We start from the raw sequence: 21998 nt of genomic DNA, 5'->3' as shown, positions 1-21998 counted from the left end.
CCTCACTGCTGACCACATCCCGTTCAGATTAATCCATCTAGTCTCCTTTTCGCTGGATGAACGTCTCTTTTGAGGGATTGGCGTATTATAAGCTCAGCAATAGTGTTTGTAGTAATATGGATGACACACTGTCAATATCTGCATTTCAAGTATTTATTTTCAGGTGAATGCAAGAGCACGACTGGAAACCAGATCTGTGTGCCGGTAACACGAGATTGTTCTTTGTCGAAAACTTTGTATTATGCAATGATTTACAAGCTCGATGGCCCGGGTGGCTCAAGTTGATATCCCACTGGGCTGAAAAACACTAGGTAATTTTTTTGAGATGGAAACCTTTTAGATAGAAACATAAAAAGCATATAACAGGAATACAGAACCAGGCAAATGTTGTAATTTAATACTTCACCTGTTTAGCCGCTGTCTATGTTCCTGCTAGATCAATATTTAACACATGAGAACAGTGTTAACAGTGATTTTGTGCTTTCTAGCTGGTACAGAAAGAACTAAACCCCTACTGTGCGTGCAGAGATGCACCTAAACCAATACAGCTCCATTATGCTGTCTGTGCCGCACACTTAGTGTTATAGCGGCTGAAACATTAATTGAATGCAGCATTAACACCCCCCCCCCCCCCCCCCCCCCCCCAAATCGCCTGCTGGTTGAAGTCGCTGGGGTTAACAACATTTCCAGCAGAAGCTCTAATAATATATAATGTTATATTACACATTCTTATTGCCCTGTCTAGAATTTTTCATTTAATGTGTGCATAAACTATACAAAACTTTGTAAATTTAAAAGCACTATAAAGCAGTCCTGGCCATTAGCTTGAAACAATGACCATAATGAATCAATACATTCAAAAATTACTCTTAGTTGGCAGATGCCTTGCATGTATATTGTCACCTGATTCAGATTCATTGGCCAGTGCATCACGGCCTACTCGCCAATCCTTTAGAAAACTGTGTTCTGTCCTCTTCTTCTATGGGAAATGTCAGAGAGGACTTAGAGGAGACGACGTGTGAGAGATACAATCTTCTCTCTTCTCAAAGGCACCTCTGGGAAGCAGGGCACTGAGTGAATTGCTTATGTAAATAGCTCTGCTGCTATAATCCTTTGTTGATGATGCCTTTGACTGCAAGGCTGATTTTTAGAAATGCTTTAGTTCTTTGGATCAAAAGAGCGCTTTACCTTTTGACTCTTGACAGCAGTATCAGGCCGTCAGTTCAAGACGGAGCATTTAATAGTAGATCAGCACCTTGGATCAGTGGAATAAAAGAATTGCAACTCAACAAGTCTTGTTAGCTGTCGCTGAGTAACTGTGTTTGCCAATGAAAACCGACATCCGTAATTGTTGTTTTCAGTCATTAAGTTAATGCAATGCTGTTTGCAGGAACGTGTCTTCTTTATAGCGCAGCTGCGCTGTGATAATAATATGTGTGATGTTCATGCGGGCTAATGCTAATTAGCAATAGCTGCACGATTCAAGAAGACCTTTCCCTCGAGCTGTGAGAGTGTGTTCAGGCTGTGGCTGTTAAAGGCAGAGATGCAGAGGCCCGTGAGATGCTCAGATGATGGGATCAGGCTGTGCATTGTGTCTGCTACAGCAATGCAATGCTAGTCCAGCACTTTGTTCTGTGACAGGCATGGAAGGGAATGTTTATTAATTTATACACATGTAACTGTGCAACCCCCCCCCCCCACACACACACACACACACACACTCTCACACACACACACACACACACACTCTCACACACACACACATATATATGTACATTGTGGTAGAAGCTGCTGACCTTAAAAAAACATTCATGGCGTTTTCATCGTTATTCCACACACGGAGGTCAAAAAGCAGCAGACTGTGAGTCCCGTGACCTTCTGTCAGAGGAGGTTAGCGATGACCCTCGCTGCCTTCTGTCTGCACTCTGCTGTCTGCCGTCGTGCATGTGTGCACATCCTGCCTGCCTCGCATCAGTTCTGAACACAGAAGCGAGCGTCTTCCAACTTCACTCACATAAAACCTGCTTTCCTCTTGTGAGGCTGGAGAGTGTTAGTCAGCTGTTTGTGTGAACGCTCGTTTAAAGACTTTGTTTTGAAATGAGGCTGTGAGGGGGGAAAAAAAAACAAGCAGCATAGAGAAGTGGAGATACGAGACATTTCCATTCTCACTACACTGTTACTCATCTTTTGTCGGCTAGCTAGTGGTCATTCTATAAATAGTATTGAGGAGATGGCGGCCAGGAGACTTTGTTGGAAAATGTATTTCCATGGAGACAGTTTTCATTGCACTTTGTGATTAGAGGCTCTTTATGAAGGGATTGTAGATGATGTAAGGTTAAAGTATGTATTGTTGCCGGTACAGTTACAGCAGAAAAAGGAAGCCTGTTTTACACAAGCTCGTTACTCAGCTGAAGCACTATCCCCATTTTAATTTGGAAACGACATGTGGACATTGCAAAGTCTGCAACACTATGACTCGGCTACCACAGACACATCCACAAACGGCGTGCAAAGCAAATACTGCTTTGCTTCTTTTTTTTTCCCTGCATGCAAAATGTGTGGGAAGACAAACACAGATAAAAATCGTATTTTCATAGACCAGACTCTGAGAGCAGCGCCGGAAAGCGCTGGAATCTCAGGACTCACAAAGTGCCTGTATAAGGAACATGAATGTGCTCCTTGATCACATGCTCCATGATCTTGTTGTTAAGGTATTTAAATGTGGCCACATGTCCAGCATGTGGCAGCTACATTGAATTATCCCAATCTTTTTTTCTCTGCAACTGTTTCCTTGTTCAGCCATTGAGTGTAGCTGTTGTCTCTGGGGCATTGATCTAAGTGTGGGTGGGGCACTTCCTAGTATGGAAAAAAACTCAGCTCATACACTGCCCTCTGTGTCTTCTCTGGTGTTTTCCTGCTTTGCAGCCCATCTGCTGAAGAGCCCTCAGATGTTCCTATTATAAGCAATAAGACGGCAATTGCCCATCAAAGACAGGTTAAATCTTCATTTATTCCTCTACATAGGCACTGCTTACCAACAAGACCAAACGCTTATTGTGCAACCAGACGATTTCCTGGTATCAGCCTAGTTGTTTTTCCAAGGAAAATAGCTATAAAAAAAGGAGGCAGAAAAGCTGAGATTGGCATCGTAGTGGATCAGTATGTACCTCCAGCAGAGCTTTCATCTCACACTGTCAGAGCCTTTACCGACCTGGGTCCTAAGGGGAACCCTGGGGAAATCCCAACCTGGACATGAACTGCATGTAAGGAAGAGGGATTGGAGGGAGAAGAAAGAAGAAGGAAACAAAGAAGTGAGAGTGAGAGTTATATGTGTCTCTTTTTTTTCGATATTTAACACAAGCAGTTTCACTTTTTTTTTTTTTCTCTTTTGTTTTCAGCCGCGGGCAGTGTTTCTAATGTTACAGTGTATTGAGCCGCCTGCAGATACTGCTATTTTACGATGGATATGGGATTACAAGAGATTTTAATCTTTTAAAAAAAACACACACACTGATTTTGTGTGTGAGAAGGGTATATACCGTTTCCTGGAGATGTTTGAAAATCCTGGTGCTGCTGTTGCCTCGGTAACCCTTTGCACCATGATAATGTCCTTTTTCTAACAGAGGATTGAAGGTTATCCACGTCACAGTCTTCTGTTCCCTCCTACCTGTGAATAATAGCTTCTCTATTTTTGATATCTCATCCAGCAAGATGCAGTGCAACACTGTCAGTGAAGACATGTACTCAAAATGAAAAGCCATCTGTACAACTCGATTACTTGGCTCTTTTCATTTTCATTTTTCCTTTTTAACACTTTTTTAAATAAAAAAAGCTACAGAGGAAAAAAAGAAGAAAAAATCAAATCTTTTGAGTCACAATTTCTTTGGGTTTTTTTTGGTTCATGACTCCTGTCTTATTTAGCTGACATGTTGTTGCACACCAAAATGCTTTTTGTGTATCTAAGCCAGTGAGCGTGTCAGAGTCGGTCAGCTTCAGCAGTGTGCTTCCTCAGAAGTAGGGCTGGGCCATATTATACCGTTCACGGTAATACCGGTATAATGTTAGGCAACGATAGGAAAATGAAATATCGCGATAGAATGGGAGTAAAACGCGCATGCGCAGTGCCTTTGTTTTCATACGCACATGGCCGATTGTTGAGTGAAACAGATGAACCAGAATTGGTTTGTAAAAATGGTGCAACTTCCGTGATGTGGAACTGGTTTGGTGTTTGTCCGTCAGATACACAACAAAGCACATTTTTTTGCAGAACATGCAAGCGGCCGTTGTTATTGTCGTATTTGTCGGACTAAGATGCTCTTAAATCTGGGAGTAATCTGGGTCCTAAACTCCGTATCTTCAGGCCAAACGAACACTGCAGCATCACTGAGAGTTAAAAACTGTCTCAATTCTTTCATCTTTAATAAAACGATCAGCATTGCTGCTTTACGAGGTGTAACTATAAAGTTTAACTTCCAGGCATCCATGAAAACAAAAGTTATTACATTTAACGGAGTTAGAAGTTAGCAGGAAGCTAGCGGAAGTTAGCTCGCTAGTTTCGCTAGTTACCTAAGCATGATATTGCATGTTCTGACTGAGAGATTTCTGAAAAAAATCAAACGTACACCTCTGCTATCACTTGCAACATAAATGAAGACAGGAAACTAAACAGCAGTGACGTTTGTAGGGTTACTGAAGTTGGGCTAGCTGGTATATAATGATGTGCTACGTGATCGCTAGCGACACAGCTATGTTAGCATAACATAAACAGTGAAGCTGGAGGACGAACACTAACACTTTTCCACTTATAAAAGTTAACGTGAAGGTTCTTCATGGTTAGAGACAAATGCAATCGCATGGCAGGATGCTGTAAACGGACCAAACTTCAGTCAGGAGAACAACTGAGATAATCCATCCACAATACGAGGTTAGTCATTAATATACTGCAACAACATGGGAATAGAGCAGCTGCCAGAGAATTCAACATTAAGGAATCAATGGTACAGAAGTGGAGGAAGCAAGAAGAATGAGTTTAATAAAGTTTGATTTATCTGACTGCTTTGTTTCGCTTAATGTGCCTTATAATCCCGTGCACCTTATGGTCCGAAAAATGCGTACTGCACACTGCAGTTTAATGTTGCAAAGCACCTCTTTTTAACTTCAGTGGATATTATACATGGTTATGCTCAGGACATGTCAGCCCATTTCTAGTGGAAATGCCTTTTGGTTAAACTTTCAGCAAGCAATTTGCATTTGTACTGTTACATTTTTATAAAGCTTTAATGTACATAAAAACCAGCTTCTTGTTTAAGTGAATATTTTTTTTTTTTTTTTTTGGCCTGTCCCGTTTGGCTCTTTTGCACTCAGAATTGTTGTCTAAAGGCAAAGAAAGATGCCCAACGGATTTACTTTACCAAACTGACCATCCCAGCCTTGCCGTAATGGTCCATTTGATTCACCTTTTATTGTTTATTTTATTTTCACTTACTGAATACGGGACAGACTTGACTGGGGGAAAGAAGGGGAGAAAGAAAGAGGGAAAGAGAAACAGCTGAGAAGAGGGACGGGGGAGAAGGGCAAAAGACAAAAACCAACAGAACGGGCAGAGAAAAAAAAAATGCATATATCAATCACCTGGATCACCTGCTGAGAAAGAAAAAAGAAAGCAAGCAGAAGAGAACAAGAGTAATAGAATAAACAACATCACAATGATATATGGGAATATGACAGTAAATACTAAATGTTAAACATTATTGTGCAGCACATAAGATCAACAGAACACAGTGTGCTTTGAGGTAGGAGCCAAAAAGGGTGTAGTTTGTGGGTGTGATCACCCGTGTGTACACCTGTGAGCATGGACGCGCTTGTTTTTTGTTTTTTTTAAAAGGTTCCTTCATGTAATAATCTGCTAGAGGGTGTGGGGGGGCCACAGCCCCGTCCTCCAGGGCTTGAAGCAGGTGTGGAGGAGATCAAAACTCCAGACATCCAGAGGCCCCCAGAACACAAGAGACCAAGGAAGACCAACAGAGGGGCAGCTGCGCCACTGTCCCGGAAAGAGCTGAGGAGAGTCCCAGATGAGGGCTCACTCAGCAGCCGCGGAGCAGAAGCCAGGGGGAGTTGCAGTGACGCGCCCGTGAGCTCCGCCGGCAGCCAGCTGCGCCTGAGTGACCGAGCCCCAGGCCGAGAGGCCGGGGGCACCCCACCTCCGAAGTGGCCCGAGCGAGCCCCAGGCTCCAGGCCCCGATAAGCGGCCGCCAAGGAGTGAGCCGGTGTGTACCTGGACGCCCATCCCCGGACACAAAGAACCACCAACGCACCGATGTCTGAGGGGGTCCGCCACTGGCAGGGGAAGTGGTGGTAGGGGGAGATAGGCCTCCAAACCTTGGAGGGCCTGAGATGTCCCCAGAGAGGTGGCGCCTGACACCCAACCTGACATATAGACACAGACATACAGGCACACACAGATACAAACATCCATTCCCACCCTCATGCTCTCATATGCACTTACTCCACACTCAACCAACGTGGAGACAGACATAAAGAGACGTTGTACACACGATCACACTCCCCAAGCGTACTCTACAAACCGGGTCTAGGTGCCCCCGCCCCTGGAGGGGGGAACTGCACCCAGACCCAGGTGGTGTTTCCCTTTTCCCTGCGGTGGGGGGAGGCAGACCGCCCCGACTCCGCAGCAGCAGGAAGGCTCCACACTCCAGACCGCAGTCGGACGGCCAACTCCTCCTCCTAGCCCCCCTGCTCCAGCAGGTCGCAGAGAACGGGGGTGAGAGAAGACTCCAAACCTCCCTCCACCCGCTCATTGTAATGTTGATGCATGTGTGTTCTAAGGTGCATTTAAAACCCAGGAGGGCATGGAGCTACCTGCCAGAGAGCAGCAGGTAAGCGCATGGTCCCTCCTGCTAGCCCTCAATGTCTACGTGTATTTAAAATTGAGAGGTGGGCAACGATGCCAGGGGTGGGGTGTACACCCTGATGGTACTTTGGACTCCGTGTATCGTGCCCACCCCCAAGATCCTATATGTATGTGTAATGAGAGTGTGAGTAATGTGAATGTCTAAGTTGTGGGATAAAATTGAGGCAGAGGCAGCCAGAAGGGGACAGAGGGGGGGGGTAGCCTCCTCTGCACCCTAGTGACATACCCCTACTCCAAGGCCCTGCATGTGTGGGTGGTTGTGGTGGAGCGGGAAGAGGGAGGCAGCTGGAGATGGGGAGGGAAGGAAGGGAGGGGCAAGTGACCTCTCCCTGGGGCCAGCTCCCCCGCTGACCCCAGTAGGCACCCCCATACTCCGCGACCCGCCAGGGAAAGGGGGCCCAGGCCCATCCAGACCGGGCCCAGTGCAGCAGCGCCGCCCGGCCCCACAGAGCCCGGGACAGTCCACCCAACCCCACCACAGAGAAAACTGCACCCACCCCACCATCCACTCATCTTCCAGACTACATAAGACAATAAACACCCAGGCTGAGATCTTCCTCCACCTCTCCTGTATCTCCCCCTCCTGCAGAGGGAGCTCCTGAGGAGAGGAAAGCTCCTGCAAGATGTGACAATCTCCCCCACCAGTTGAAGAGCCCCCCAGGTGGCTCGACGCACCGGCGGCACCCTGCTCCAGGGCTGGGCCCCCATGCACCCACCCGCCCACAACCCCGGCAACACACCAACCAGGACCCAAGCCCCCGAGGCCCGGTCCGGGTCCCAGCCCAGAGACGGAGCGCCCCCAGAACCTCACGCCCATCCCGGACCCACCCAGGGCCAGCCAGGCTACCAGGTCAGTAACCCACGTCCGTCAGCACAGACCCTCCCCTAGCCCCGCTGCACGCAGCCGCGAGGAAACAGTCACCGGAGAGCCAACAGAGCCCCTAACCGGACATGACCGCTACCCCGGGTTGAGCCCCCCAAGGAAGATGCCTCCGGGGAACCCCCCGACGCCCTAAGCCTGTCCCTACCCCCACACCAATCACAACAGTGAAGGCGGGACCAAACTATGATCCCCCACCCCCACTAGGTGATGGAGCTGATCAAAGGAGCCCAGAGCAATTGATCTGATGTGGTGGCAGAGGCTGTATCAAGACTAATGTAATCTAATAGATAATTTCTATATTGGTTAGAATTAAGATTATTTTTATTTTTCCAGTTCATGAGGACTGTTTTCTTGGCTATGCATAGGGCAGTGAAAACCATATGGGCGATATTCTTTTCTGAAGTGACATTATCTAAGCTGCCCAACAAACACACTAAGGGGGAAGTTGGAATGTTACATTTCAGACACTTCGATAAGTCTTCACATATCTCGCGCCAAAACTTCTGAACTGGTGGACAGAACCAAAGAGCGTGGATATAATTGTCCGGTGAATTGGTTTGGCAGTGTGAGCAGTTGTTGGTAGACGTAAAGCCCATCTTGAACATCCGATGACCTGTATAGTGTACTCTATGTAATATTTTGTATTGAATTAATTGAAGACTGGGATTTCTAATTAGATGAAAGGTTTTTAAGCAAATCTGAGACCAGAAGTTTAGGTCTAAGTTAACTGATAAATCCGCTTCCCATTTTGCAATAGGAAGTGATATTGATTCATCTGTTTTAGAAAGCATTCTGTATATTTTGGATAGTAATTTGGGGGGTTTAAGAGTAAGAAATTGAACCACACTTGGTGGTGTTTGTAGTTCAACTTGACCCGGTTTAAATTTCTTTTTTACTATGGATTTAATTTGTTGATATTCTAAAAATCTTTTCTTGTTGATCCCATATTGTGTAACTAGTCCGTCAAATGAAATAAATTCTGTTCCTTCTAGTATATGTTCTAAATATTTGATTCCTTTATCACTCCAATCTGAAAAGTTTATCATATTATTGTTTTGTAATATGTTAGGGTTGTTCCAGATAGGTGTACGTTTGCATGGGATTAATGAAGACGCTGTCAATTTTAGAAACTCCCACCATGCTGTCAGAGAAGAGCTGATGTTGATGCTTTTAAAGCATTCATGTCGTTGGATGTTTGAGCTGATAAATGGTAGGTCTGAGATCTCTAGATTATTGCAGAGTGCTTGTTCTACATCTAGCCAAGGTTCAACTAAGAGGGTGTGTTTTAGCCATCCTGAGATAAACTGAAGCCTGTTGGCTAAGAAGTAGTGCTGAAAGTTAGGCAGTTCTAGTCCTCCTTTATCCTTGGTCTTTTGTAGTGTTTTTAAGCTTATACGTGGGGGTTTATTTTTCCAAAGGAATTTGGACATACATTGTTTAAGTGAATATAAATGGAAGGTTGTCTTTTTGCGCTAGTAATGTTGTGGAGTTGTATTTTGTCTCGCATCAATTATATCGTCGGTTATATCGTTATCGCAAATTTTCAAATATATATCGTGATACATATTTTTGGCCATATCGCCCTGCTCTACTCAGAAGTACTTCAAACAGACTGGAATTCATTGATTAGAATAATGGCTTATATGCTTATTATATGCTTATAGTATTAAATACAAAAGGGCACGATAAAAGCTGTGGTTTTAGGCTCAGCTGACCCTTAACCTTTTTATAAAAAAATATCCCTGTATCTTTTTATTTATATCAATCATGACTCCAGGTGCTGAAACATGCAAAGCTGAATCTAGTTTGATGAAATGCCATAGGAAAAACCCTTATATTATCTCTTTCAAAATAAATGCTTGGCAGTAATTTGCTGATGGCAAATATTTGATGTCAAGGAGCAGCACAAAGCATTGAATTGGCATGAATGATATCTAATACCCACTGCAGGAAATGTCCCTGTAGGTATTGGCAGCACTAAATTTCTATTTTACAGTGCACCTGTTACAACAGTTTCTTTAAAAAAAACAACAACCCAAAACTATGGTCTGTTCTGTACAATAACTTTCCAATATAATACTGTATTCTCAGCCGACAGCATTTATGATGTTAAAATAATTTTCTTCCTATAATTTCCATAAGCAGTGAAATATAGTTGCTTGTACTAGCCTGTGTACCCTGGATTCAGTTTATTCTTGTTCTTGAACATAACAAGATATTTATTGCTTTGTAAAAAAAAAAATCTTTGGGAATGCCATGACATTAAACATTTTAATAGCTATCCTGAAAGTGAACATTGGCCAGTTCTGATTAATTCCCTTTGGAGTATCAGTCACTGTGAGCCATTTAAATCTTTTTAAATGTTCAGAACTTGTGCACAAAAGTCAAAATCTAAACACAAATTAACTGAACTAAACAATCACAAATCTTCTAAATTAATGATTTCAACTCATACATTTACATTATGATGAAGAAAAAAAATAGTCTTATACTGTAGAAATGTAATGTGTGTTACTATTTGTTTTTCATCAAATGCACCAGCCTTGTATTCACAAAGAGGAGTATGTCCTTGTACAGAAAGTATTTTCACAGCTATTTATTACAGTGTGAATCGCTCACCAGGGCCAAAATATTGCAGTGCGCTGTTAATGTACAGTAATGGCTGCAGTGCAAATGATATACAAGCTCATAATTCCACATTTAATTCTGGTTTAATGAGTTGAAGTGTGTAGCGCGAAGGGAAGGTCCTTCAATCAAGTGGTGTGGGTGGTCCTGCAGATGTAAAGGATTTACACAGTTTCTAATGCCATTTTAACCATGTGATTGAAAAATATCTATGTGGCCTTAAACATAGCATTTTGAATTTCATAGTAGATATAAAACCAGTCATTACAAGGTTATTCATTCTGAATTTACTGTAGGTGTGCATAACTAGGCACGATATGTGAAATGGGGAAAATTTGCTGAACAATTTTTTTTCAGACTCTAGTCATCCTGTGTAAGTATAAATTTGTCCCACGAGGAACCAACCAAACCTGTCTTATGTAAGCCTCAGGTTAAACAAATGACAAGCCCTTAAATATGTGATTCATATGACTGACTAGAGTTACAGCACAGGCTCAACTTGGAGTCACGCCTGAGCTGCTTCAGCTGCAGTGTTGTGCTGCCGTTCCCCAGACTCTTCTTTGGGAGGCTGAAATAAGTGGTGGTACAGGCAGAAGTTCAAAGGTTATTTGAGAGAATTAACCTGCAAAGCCACAGTGTGCAGTTAGCCTGTGTTCCTTTACTACATCAGCTCTGGTAAGCAGCTACTTTCTGCAGTACTCTGTGAACCCGCCTTCGAATGTAAGCCATATTTTACTCCTTGTAAGCTAAATTTTGCTTTGTAACTTCTTGTGCAAACAGTAAGTGTTGGTGTTGATTGATGGATTTCAAGAAACTGTAAAATGTGGCCTCCTTTGTACTGATGTTATAATTTGCCGCAGCTATTCAGTGCCAGTAGGTTCTTGCTATTTGTGGATTTCACTGATGCTAAGAATGAGTTCTTTTGTTGTGATTACTCAGACGCACACAACCACACATTAAAAGACATGCAGAGCAGAAACACACACAGAATCTTCCCTCTCCTCTCTGATGCTTGTTCGACCCGTCTCACTCTCGCTGGGGCATGTGCTTCCTCCCCCTCACGCCCACATTGCTACTCTCTGCTGATCATAAGCTTCATGATCATAAGTAGAAGGATGTGCATGTATCTTGTATGACATAATACAAACATTACAGTCTATTTCCATGTGTGGTTTCCCACTATCCATTGGCTGCACCCTATTTCTAAATCCTTCCTGTGTCATCTTCAAATCATTTGTCTTTAAAGCTTAAAGACCTCCTTTTTAAAAGCTAGAATGACTAGTAAGGGCTTTAACAGTGTGATAAAGTCAGCAGCGTATGTCCTGACATTTCCGGGCCGTTCCAGCTCTCCAACAAGACCAACGTTAAGGTGTTGCGTTCTCTGCCCTTCTAAGCTTTATTTAGGTAACACCTGGGGCGATAAATCAGGAATATATTTTGTGTTGGATATTCTGTCTCACAGGCTCTCCTGCGCTCCGTTCTTTAGTTTGCTCTTATAGTTCCCGAGACACCTGGGGCTGAAGCTGCTTTGTTGCCGTATTCCATTATGAATGAAGGCAGTTTTGAGGCCCACCCATTCATCTCTGCTGCAGCTGGAGAAGCTGAGCTGTCAGCCTCGCTCTCTTGCACACACTGCCTTCATGAACCAGATGTGTAAATCCCACACAAACTGTGTGATATTAAATGACAGAGGGGGGGTAGTGCATGTTTGCATCCCATACATTTGCAGGTGAGCGTCCGCATTTGTCAGTTAGGCCAGACACTGACCTTGGAGCCTTCTCCTTGTCTGTTTGGTTCATATTACTTTAGAACAACCTTGCGGCGTGCTTCTGGTAATTTCTTTGTCCAACCACACGTGCGCGCACACACACACACGTTCATCTACACAAAAAAGTCTACCTGCCCTTGAGACCACAGGCCTAGTCAGATTCACTCTGAGTGTACCTGCTATTACCCAGTGGAATGATCTTATATCACTGACAAACACATTGTTGACTGCATCAACTGTGCTGTTCAAACTTTCACACCACATAGAAACTAAGCAAGTGTTTAGGGTGACGCTCACTGGACGGCGGCTTCCTTCTTCTGTTGTTATTTAACACAAAGCAAGGATGGACAGATGACAATGACTTGTTGCCAGATACCTTGTTTAGAAATGGCTTTTCCACATCAGAGCTTTGGCAAATGAATGTTATCTGGAACGCACAGACTTCTTCAGCCGCTTAAATGGAAACATCCCAAAGAAAATGGAAAGTGTTTACCTTTGAAACCCATGGCTCACACTTCATAGTGTGCAAAAGGACGCAAATAAATCACAATAAGCTTAGTGTCAGAGAGAATGATAAAGACAAGTCGAGTATTAAAAACTCAAAGGAGCTATTGTTTGTCAGTTTGCTTTAACTTCATTAAGAGGTCAGCTGGTATTTTAATACTGGGTTAGTCATGCTGTGTTGTCTTTAATTAAGTACAGATGGACAAATTAAAATAGTTTGGATGTGATTAGTCCTTATTTTAAAACTATGTTTATGTATGTATGTTATGTTTTTGTGTAAAGTCTTGCAAAATAAATTGAAGCCTACTAATTTTGTTTTAGTCAAATTTTGCATGAAAAAAATTGTTGGCTTACTAAGCAGTTTAGTAGACGTTAGTGGTTTGCAGCACAGTTTGGACTTGTACACATCAGGCACGGTGTTCATGGCCAGCGTTAAGTTACATCAGTTTATATTGATGTCGATTCAATTCAGTCACTGAATTCCGCCTTTATACTAGCTTCACGGTGTCTAGGAAAGCTGGTTATAAAATTTGTGAAATATCTGCTTACATCATGTTGAATTCGCTGTGCTGAACCCAAAAAGAGCAGTGAATACAGGCAACACAGGCCAGCTGATTGTATCCTCATAAAAATAATTATGGGAATTATTTCTAGGTTATTATTTTCTTTATGCTATAACGCTGCACCCAATCTTAGGGCTCCCCCAACCGCCAAATCTCACTTTAACTTAAACCCCCGGCTACATCACCCACTCCTAAATGTTCCCATGTCTGTGATGGGATTTCTTGAGTCATTAGTATCCTCTCTTCTTTCCTGGATACAGTGACCGTCTATCCTTCAGCATCTTCCTGTTGCTGTGTATCATTACAGATCATCCAGGGAACCCCTGTAACTCAATCAATTCTTAGCTATAAACTACTTTCACCATCCAGCGGTCGCTCAGCAGCCCCTACCTCACTTTACCCTGCATGTGCAAGTACTGGGTTACAGGGTGTGCTTAATGTGTTGGAAATTTCATTTAAGCCTCCTCCTCTCGTCTCCTATCTCGCTCACTTCATCTTTCCTTTCGGTGCCCAGTTATTGCTTGTAGCCAGCGCAACCCACCACCGCCCTCCATCCTCCCTAAGGCTGGCTGGCTTTCTCTCGCTGGTGCTGGAGAACTAGAGAGGCTCACTGAACCACGCAGGAGAGGAAGGCAAGGAAACGAGGAGAGATGGGACAGATCAGATTGATTCCTTTAAATTGTACAAAATATTGTAGTGCAGAGTCATTAAAAAGGTGCACATGTGGATTGCACGCTGACAGCAGAATTGCAAACGAATGCAGAGAGACAACAGACTCTGCATGTCAGTCTCTTTATGTACCCAGTTTACTATATTAAATAGCTGTGTGCAAATGAGGACTGGAGGATATTATAGCTCACTAGGAATAAATAGTATACACAAGTTATCCCCAAAGAGTCTTTGAGCATCCTTTGGGCACATTTTGTTAGGACACAAGTCTGCTTGTGTTGTTGTTACTGTAATTGTCCTGTTTGTTAAAGCCATGGGGAAGGGCCATTGTTTATTAAAAGCTATACGTGACATGTCACTGAGTACTAAATGGGTAATTTGCAGGTTGTATGTAAGGAAGTGATTTTTTTAAATAGACTATTAGATCAGTTGGTTGTTTTGTAAAGTATCAGGTACGAGTCTGAATCATTTTTTCTATGCCTGTTTTGAAAGCACAACGTCTGATGCGTCCTTTGAAGAACACAATCAAAGTGTTGCCTTTGCAAAAAATGTTTGAGGAATGAAATTGTTGGGTTGGAGCCAATGACTGTGCAGACATATTTTGCAGCATATTGCGATGGTTTTCAGTCTAAAAGCTATTTGTGCTTGGATGTGCATACACGTTCTCTTTTTTGCCCCTACAGTACATACCCACACACTTATTTCACCTGCACAGTCTTACAATGAGGCTCACTTAACTGAGCATCTGTGGTATCTTAATGGTTAGCTACTCTGAACTGTGAGACACGCAAGCCTTCTGGATGCTTGCTGATGAGCCGATCCCAGTAATTATAGAACTGGAGTTGCTGGGAATCACCTCAGTTCATGCATGGGGGAATGCGCAGAGGTGACAGATTTCTGGAGTCTCGCCCTGGATCAGAATTCATGTAAAGACTCCGGTGGGAGTTGCTGCAGATCAGGCAGCACTCGGTGTCATAGCATGGGAGACTGACAACATGCAAAGCTAATAATAACTCCAGTTTCGACTGTTGTGACTGAAGTTACCTGCAGAAACGGAGAGCTGAGCTGCTCGCCAGAGTTTAGGTTTGATGTGCACATCTGTGATCAGTGCAGATTGGTCCCTCAGCAGCTCCAAGCTCATAACACACCGTGCCATAAATCAATCAGTAAATCAATACGCAGCAGCCGCTGAGTTTCACGCTGGGACAAAATGTGTGAAGCAAGTCTCGAATGTGTCACATATGATGTGGTGCAGAGATGCTATTTTATATCTAAAATCGCTCCCCAAAAAAGAGCACTGAGCCTATGGTTTGAACTCTAAATACATCTATCCGTTTTTAGCAGCGTCTTATGCTAGTCTCGTGCTACTGCTGGGCAATACTGCTGTGTTTTGTTTTTGTTTTTAAAAAAAGGAGATCCATAAAATCTATAAGTACTTACCTTGTTTTTCATTATTAGGGAAGACATCATTTCTCCATTGATATATTGGATATTTTAATGCAACAGCTCTCACCCTAATTGAGACAAAATATAGTGTTTAGTATCGTTTCACAGCATAAGCAAGTCAGAGCTACATACGCCTCATTGTAGTTTGGAGTGAATGGTTGAAAATCTGCTTTTCTGCTCGCTGGGTAACAAGATGCACTTCCTTTTTTTCTGTTTTTTTTTTTGTCACAGTGAAATTGCTGCCTTGTAAGCAGAAAATAGGCCTTTCCTCTCACTTGTTTGTAGCTTGTTGTGTTTTATCTACGAGTAAAAGTGTTGGGATTTAACCAGCTTGGGGACGTTTGTGTCAGGAGACAAAGTGATGTGTTTTGAGTGTGCGTGCCTCCTCGGTTTGTCGTAGGTAGTATCTAGAGAGAGCAGCTGTCGTCCTCAGTGGCAATCTAATCAACAGAAATAGATGGACCCCCCCCCCTCGACCCACCCCTTCCCTTTCTGTGGGTGGCAGGCCGGGTAGTGCAGAGAGGTCACAGCAACCTCATTGAGAAACGCCTCATATATCGTGCCGCATTAATGAGAAGAAACATTTGTCATAGTTTCAGTTGCAGTAATATCTGTCTGTGGAAATTAATATGGTGTGGTTTTGGCCTTACATTGGGGCTATCATTGTTTTTTTTTGGATTTGTGTCCTCTTTTATATTGATTTATGTGCAGCACGTCTGAAACCTTGGTGGGTTAATGAGTCATCTGGCCCCAAACAAATAGAAGGGAGTTAATTGTTCAAGCAATAGCCTGCACTTTGTTTCCCGCAGCTGATTTTTGGCGAGGGCTGGACTTGTTATTTTGTTTAGTATTTTGTTTGAGTGTTAATATACAGTGTAATTCTTGCAAAAAAAAAGAAGGTCGGGGGATTGAGCAATATAAGCGTATTATTCTGTAACTGTATTACTGCAGTTTGAATTCGCTGCCAGGGTGAGTCAGTTTGGTTGCTTGGCAGAGAACTTGCTTCATTGAAAATCACACATCACAGCACCAACAGTTCAACAAATACGCTTCCTCCTCCACACTAACAGACCAGAGGAGACTCTCTTGGCAGTTCATGGACACTTTTTATAGGCACTGGAGTCATGAATATAGGCTCCTCCTATGAGTTAATGTGGTGTGCCTGACCTGTCACAGATAAGGAAGAGGCAATAATCCCTCTGCAGCATGCTATCTTGGTACCAAGGTCCATTCCTATCTTCATGTTGAGGACACTGTGTTTGCAGCTGTGATATTGCTCTTTGCTAAATGTTTTTAGTGGTCGTTCCTACAAGTGTGACCACTTGCAGACATTGGGCTCCTAAGTGGTAATAATACTCAGTTGCGATTTATGTTGAAAAGACTTGTGTCAAACACGGTTATGAACAGTGGAGAGTTTCTTTCATTAACTGTCCTCCGCAGCCCTTTCTATAATTAAATCTGCTTGTTTACTGCCGTAGAAGCTGAGAGCTGGAGGGGAGGGAAAAAAATGGGATCGGTGCTGGTTATCATAGCAGCTTGGCAAGGATGCGTTATGCTTGAGCTTGACTAGTCCTGATACTCTGCAAGTGTGCGCAAGCTGACTTTTTCGTTCTTCTTTCATAGGATGTATTCATCGAAGAGACACTACAGATTTAATTTCCTAAAGTTTTCCTTGTGTAACGATATATGATGCACAACTGTACGTATGTCATTAAAGAATTACTGCAATACAGAGGTGTCTAGGTATTGCAGTATTAGGGAAGTAGATTACTGTGGGTAAGGTGTTGATGAGTTAATGTTGCATTTACTGGGCTGTTGGTTGGCAGATTGGTTAGTTGTGTCAGCGCACACTGCCAGGTACACGGGTGTTCCCTGTGTGCAGCTGGCATGCTGTCCTTCTGACTCTGTGTGTTTCCTTCCTCTGTCCAGAAACACACAGGTTGGGTAAAATGCGCTGTGATTATTGTGTGAATGTGATGGCTGTGTTTTAAGGTGTCACCTGTCCTACAAAATCCTTAGAAATGGTCGAACTTTGTGCGGCTCCGAGCAAGAGTGCGTTAAGAGGTTAAGGGATGTGAAAATACTGATGCCACTCTCAGGTGGTAAACAACATTATGTCGTTTTCACACTTTGGTTTGTGTACAATTGTTAGATGCTAGTGGGCGGATTTTGTTAGCTTTAGTGAGAGCCAGGTTCCCATATAGTTACAGAAAAATTGCAAGTTTTGGCTCTTTGTAACAGATCAGGTGTTTAAGGTAAAGACATTAGAAGCACTCATTGACGTTTTTTATTTTGGTTTTTATTATGTGCATGCACTTTTTTTCATTTTCAGTACAGTTTAGCACATCATCTTTGGTTCCTGTTTTATTTTGAACGGCTCTACATTTCAAACGTAACGGTGACAGTGGGTGCATTTCACACCTGACCTTTTTCTGTTGTTACTGCTTAGTGTGGAAGTCTTAGAGCTGGTTGGAGCTGCCAATATGTAACGTGTCCGCATCTGTGGGTAAAAAACGCGTAGTTAATATTTGTTGTGGGCAAAGTCGGTGCACTCTCAGTGTTTTTTGTACAATTTTATCTCCACCTAATCATTCCTTAGTGCTGGGAGGCACAAAATATTGGAGTGCGCATTTTGAAGGTGAAAGTATTTTAGTCATTGCAGTCTACTGTGACTCTTTCATACACTTGCCCACACACACACTTCTGCTGCTATTTTCTGCTTTCCAAAAACGTCCTCACACTCCTGTTTAGTAACTCACAAAGCTAAGATATGTATTTGTGTGTATACAGTGTAGTGTATACAGTAATGTGGAGAGAAAATACGTGTTCTCAGCACTCCTCCTGCAGTTTTGTGGTAACTTTTTGCCTCAATAAGTTGAAGTAATCGTTTCCTATATATGTTTATCAGTCACATCGTTGTTGTGGCCCATTCTTGTCTACAGCTTTGCTTCAATTCATTGAGCTCTCTTGAAGTCCCAACACAGCATTTCAACCAGTTTCAGCTGGCCATTGTAACACCTTGAGTCTTTTCTCTTTCAGTCATTCTGTTTTCGATCTGCTGGGGATCATTGTCCTTATTTCAAACATACTTTAGCTGTCAGACAGATGGCCTCAATTTTCACTATAGAATATAGAGGAGCTTTGAGCTGTTGAGCAGTCCTGTGACTGCAAAACAAGCCCAAATCATCATGTGTCCACCACACTTAGTATGTGTGAGGCTTTTGTGTTGAAATGCTGTTTCGTTTTCACTCATCATGGTGCTGTGCGTTGTCCAAACATCTCCTCTTTTGCCTTTGTTCAGATGTAACTTTGCAAAAATAAGCTGTGCCGCCATGTTCATTTTAGAGGAAAGAGGCATTCTTTTGGCAACATGTTCTGTTTTTTCTAATTTTACTGTCATGAGCTTTAAGATTTAACATGCTAACTGAAGCCTGTAGACTCTGACATGTAGCTCCTAGGTTTATTTTTATTTTTATTTTTTACAATTTATAAAGCATTACATGATCTGACCTTGGGGTAAATCTGCTGGGATGTCCCCCTTTGGGAAGATTTTGGCATCGTGTAACACACACTTGAATGCTACAGACTAGCAAACTGCTAAAATGTCTCATGTTCTCACTTGCTAATGATGAGTTACCCCTGCAAAGCATGAAACATAAAATAACTGCCAGAAAATTCAAATGACTTCATTTGTATAGTTTTTGCTACAGCCAGCATTTTCCCTCTTAATTGGAGAAGCAGTAAGATTGTGCTTCTTTTTTGACTTGCCTGTGTTTACCAATATGTGCACTGAAAACCTGCCTTTTCCCTCCCAACCATCGCACAGAGATCACATTCCCAAATATCAAATCTAGCGTATTTTACACTTTTCCTCAAATATAATAATAGTCAACTTGTGCACAACCTAAGAAGTAGAAAACTAACTCGCTGCTAATGCTGGTTTAGATTTGGTAAGCGCGTTTACCTCTAGGTGTCAGCAACAGCAGCAGAGACTTTCTCACACACATGCAGTCTATATGCATACAGTAAGTGCAACACAAAGTTTCACATCATGTTTCTTGCACACGTAACCGCCTCATTTCACCGTGTGTTTGAATGTTTGCCACAAAGAGGAAATATCCCCCACATTTCAACGAGCAGAAAATAAAACCTGCTCCTTCAAAACCTCATTGTAGCTCACAGTAATGCACTACTGATCACGACGGTGGATGTTTTCGTGGGGGGTTGGATTTTGATCATCCCCGCTCTGATGATGATGTCTCCTATTTTGACATTTGTGTCTGTTTGTGGCTTTTCTTCAGCAGGACGTACTGTCTGCTCCTTTCCCCCATCAGACTGTCAGGAGAGCACATGGCCTACGGTCAGGAACCCACTCCACACTCTTCACCCAGCCTACCAATGCCCTGTCTCCACAGGTTAGTGTGTCCGCGTGCATGTGCATCTGTATTATAAAGGAAATGAAAACAATAGATTGTCTTATTGATTTCTGGGCCACTTGGCCTCAAGAGGAAATCCATAGTTAGTTGTGTCTGGCTCATTGATGTGGGCAGCCTTTGACAGCAGCTGGGTTTAGCGTTGTCAGCACTTCCTGACACATTCATCACCTATTGCACTTGTCATTTGTAAAGGTCGGTCAGGGAATGGTTGTATTATTATGCAACTGAGACCTCAGATTGTTGTAGGTATTGAATCGATATTGGCTGGCTGAATATTGCCAGTCATTGTAACTTGCGTCACCCAACCTTGAGAAACTACTAGCTCTCCTTTAGTAAAACTTTAATATCAGCTCTTAGTTTAGTTTTTAGTGACCATGTAAATGCTGATAGAATAAAATCTTGTGCTAAACACCTGATTTAGCACAGCATCCCTTTTTTTTTTTTTTTAGTCTAGATCGACATGCATGATAATTACTGTTCCCATCAAGTCTCAGTCGTTCACTGCTCGTTACTCTCTGGATTAGGAGTTATCAGTTCTTTCATTTTACCTGCGTCTCCTTGATGTCAAGACTAAACAACCCTCTTCATCTTTCAAAGGCTTCTCCATTAAAAAGCTCTTATTTTGGGAGAATCCTTTGAAGGCTGATTAGATCATTGGACATCAGGTTTTCTAAAAACGGTCACCAAAAAAAAAATATTCAAATGGTTTCACCAGTGGAAGCCCACCATTCAAAACAACCTCCCCACAGTGGTTTTTACCCTCTGATTCAGTGTTGTTGACAGCAGCAGCGTGAGCTGCCGCACGAAACCGGTTTTCCTATCAAACCTTATTACGCCCTGCATATCATTATCCTGACAAGTATGCATTTAGATTATAAACAGCACCGAGACTTTTCCAAATGGGGAGTGCCACATCAAAGAGGAGAACGGGCAAACAATGTTGGTGACATTTGACTTTGATGTGAAATCATCAAAAAACTTTTCACCAGTTTCGTGCTACAACTACGGAAACTTAAACTCGATGGTTATGTTTGTGTGCACGGTAATACTGCAAACAGTGGTTAGAGCTTCACTGCAGATGGAGATTTTACTTGAAAACTTCAGTCACTACTACCCAACTTGCCTGTCCTCTCATGTTTTCCTACCTGAAGGCTGCTCGGGTTGTTGTTGTGGCAGTCCTCTATGCGATTCAATCTCCTCTGTAGAGAATCTTTTGTTCTTCAGGCGCAGTTCAACTCCATCATCTGGGACTGCAGCTGGTGACAGTTTTCCTTGTTCTGCTCTGCTGCCTCTGTGTTTCAGTGACCCTCCTGCTCAGAGCAGAGAACAGAACAAGGACTAAAGTTGCCAGCTGATGTCCAAGTTGGTGGACATGGAGTCCATCTATGGCACGAGGCTCAATGCAGACGAGGGATTGAGATGTCAAGCAACAATACTATACAGTATTTACTGGGGGGAACTGTTCACATTTCCTTTGAAGATTGCTGTCTGCTTTCAAACATCATAGTTGTGCTCGGCTTGTGATATACTATCATGACCTGGAAGTTTGAGCGGTATCTTGTTTTTGCTTTCAGTCCATTGTCCGTTGTAGTTTTTGGCTTTGCCTGTTTTTCCTGTGCAGTTCCTTTTAATTTCCCCACATCACACACGTTCTACCAGAGTGTGGGAATCATGGTGTTAACTGTTGATAGGAAAACTTGTGTCGGCTTTACCAGCTAATCAGGAAATGAACATTCTGAATACTTTGTCTGTAAAATAGCATTGGTGCATAGCTCTTTAGTCATAATGAGGAATGGGTCTATTGTCATTCAGAGTCGTTTTTAGAGAAAAATAACAGCACTGTCCAAATATCTCAACTTCACACAACACAAATGCAGGATGTAGATATTTAATCAGCTGGGACTTTGGTCATTAAGTTAAAGTGACAGGATTTGTATCCAGGCAACCATATGCCGTATGTGTTCAGTTAAGTCCGTTGGGAAAATTATGATTCACATCTCAGATTGTGATCCCACACAGATTTAAAGTTAAGTTCTCAAAATGTCTAATACTCCTGTGGAGGCCTTTTCTTTTCTTTTTTCTTTTCTTTTCTTTTCTTTTCTTTTCTTTTCTTTTCTTTTCTTTTCTTCAGCACAGTTCAATAGTCCTAAACTTTACTTGCTTATGTTTGAATCAG

The 21998-nt window shown here is 42.7% G+C and overlaps 1 protein-coding gene across 2 annotated transcripts in view; it reads left to right on the top strand.

Annotated features, from left to right (window-relative positions):
* Positions 1-21998, top strand: part of mcu (mitochondrial calcium uniporter) — a 68580-nt gene that overhangs the window by 11522 nt on the left and 35060 nt on the right. Inside the window, exon 2 of one of the 2 annotated variants that reach the window (XM_085297207.1) lies at positions 19691-19801. In XM_085297207.1, the coding sequence (XP_085153333.1) occupies positions 19691-19801 (111 nt within the window). Of the gene's footprint in view, positions 1-19687; positions 19802-21998 lie in introns of both variants that reach the window. The other variant, XM_085297206.1, reaches the window with a different exon arrangement.

Source organism: Mchenga conophoros, linkage group LG13, assembly GCF_057382185.1.
Source record: "Mchenga conophoros isolate Kocher_MC1m ecotype Shallow Benthic linkage group LG13, M_conophoros_male_GT1.1, whole genome shotgun sequence".
In the NCBI taxonomy this organism is placed as follows: Eukaryota; Metazoa; Chordata; class Actinopteri; order Cichliformes; family Cichlidae; genus Mchenga; species Mchenga conophoros.
The sequence above is the reverse complement of the archived record's forward strand: the minus strand, read 5'-3'. Positions and strand labels throughout refer to the sequence as shown.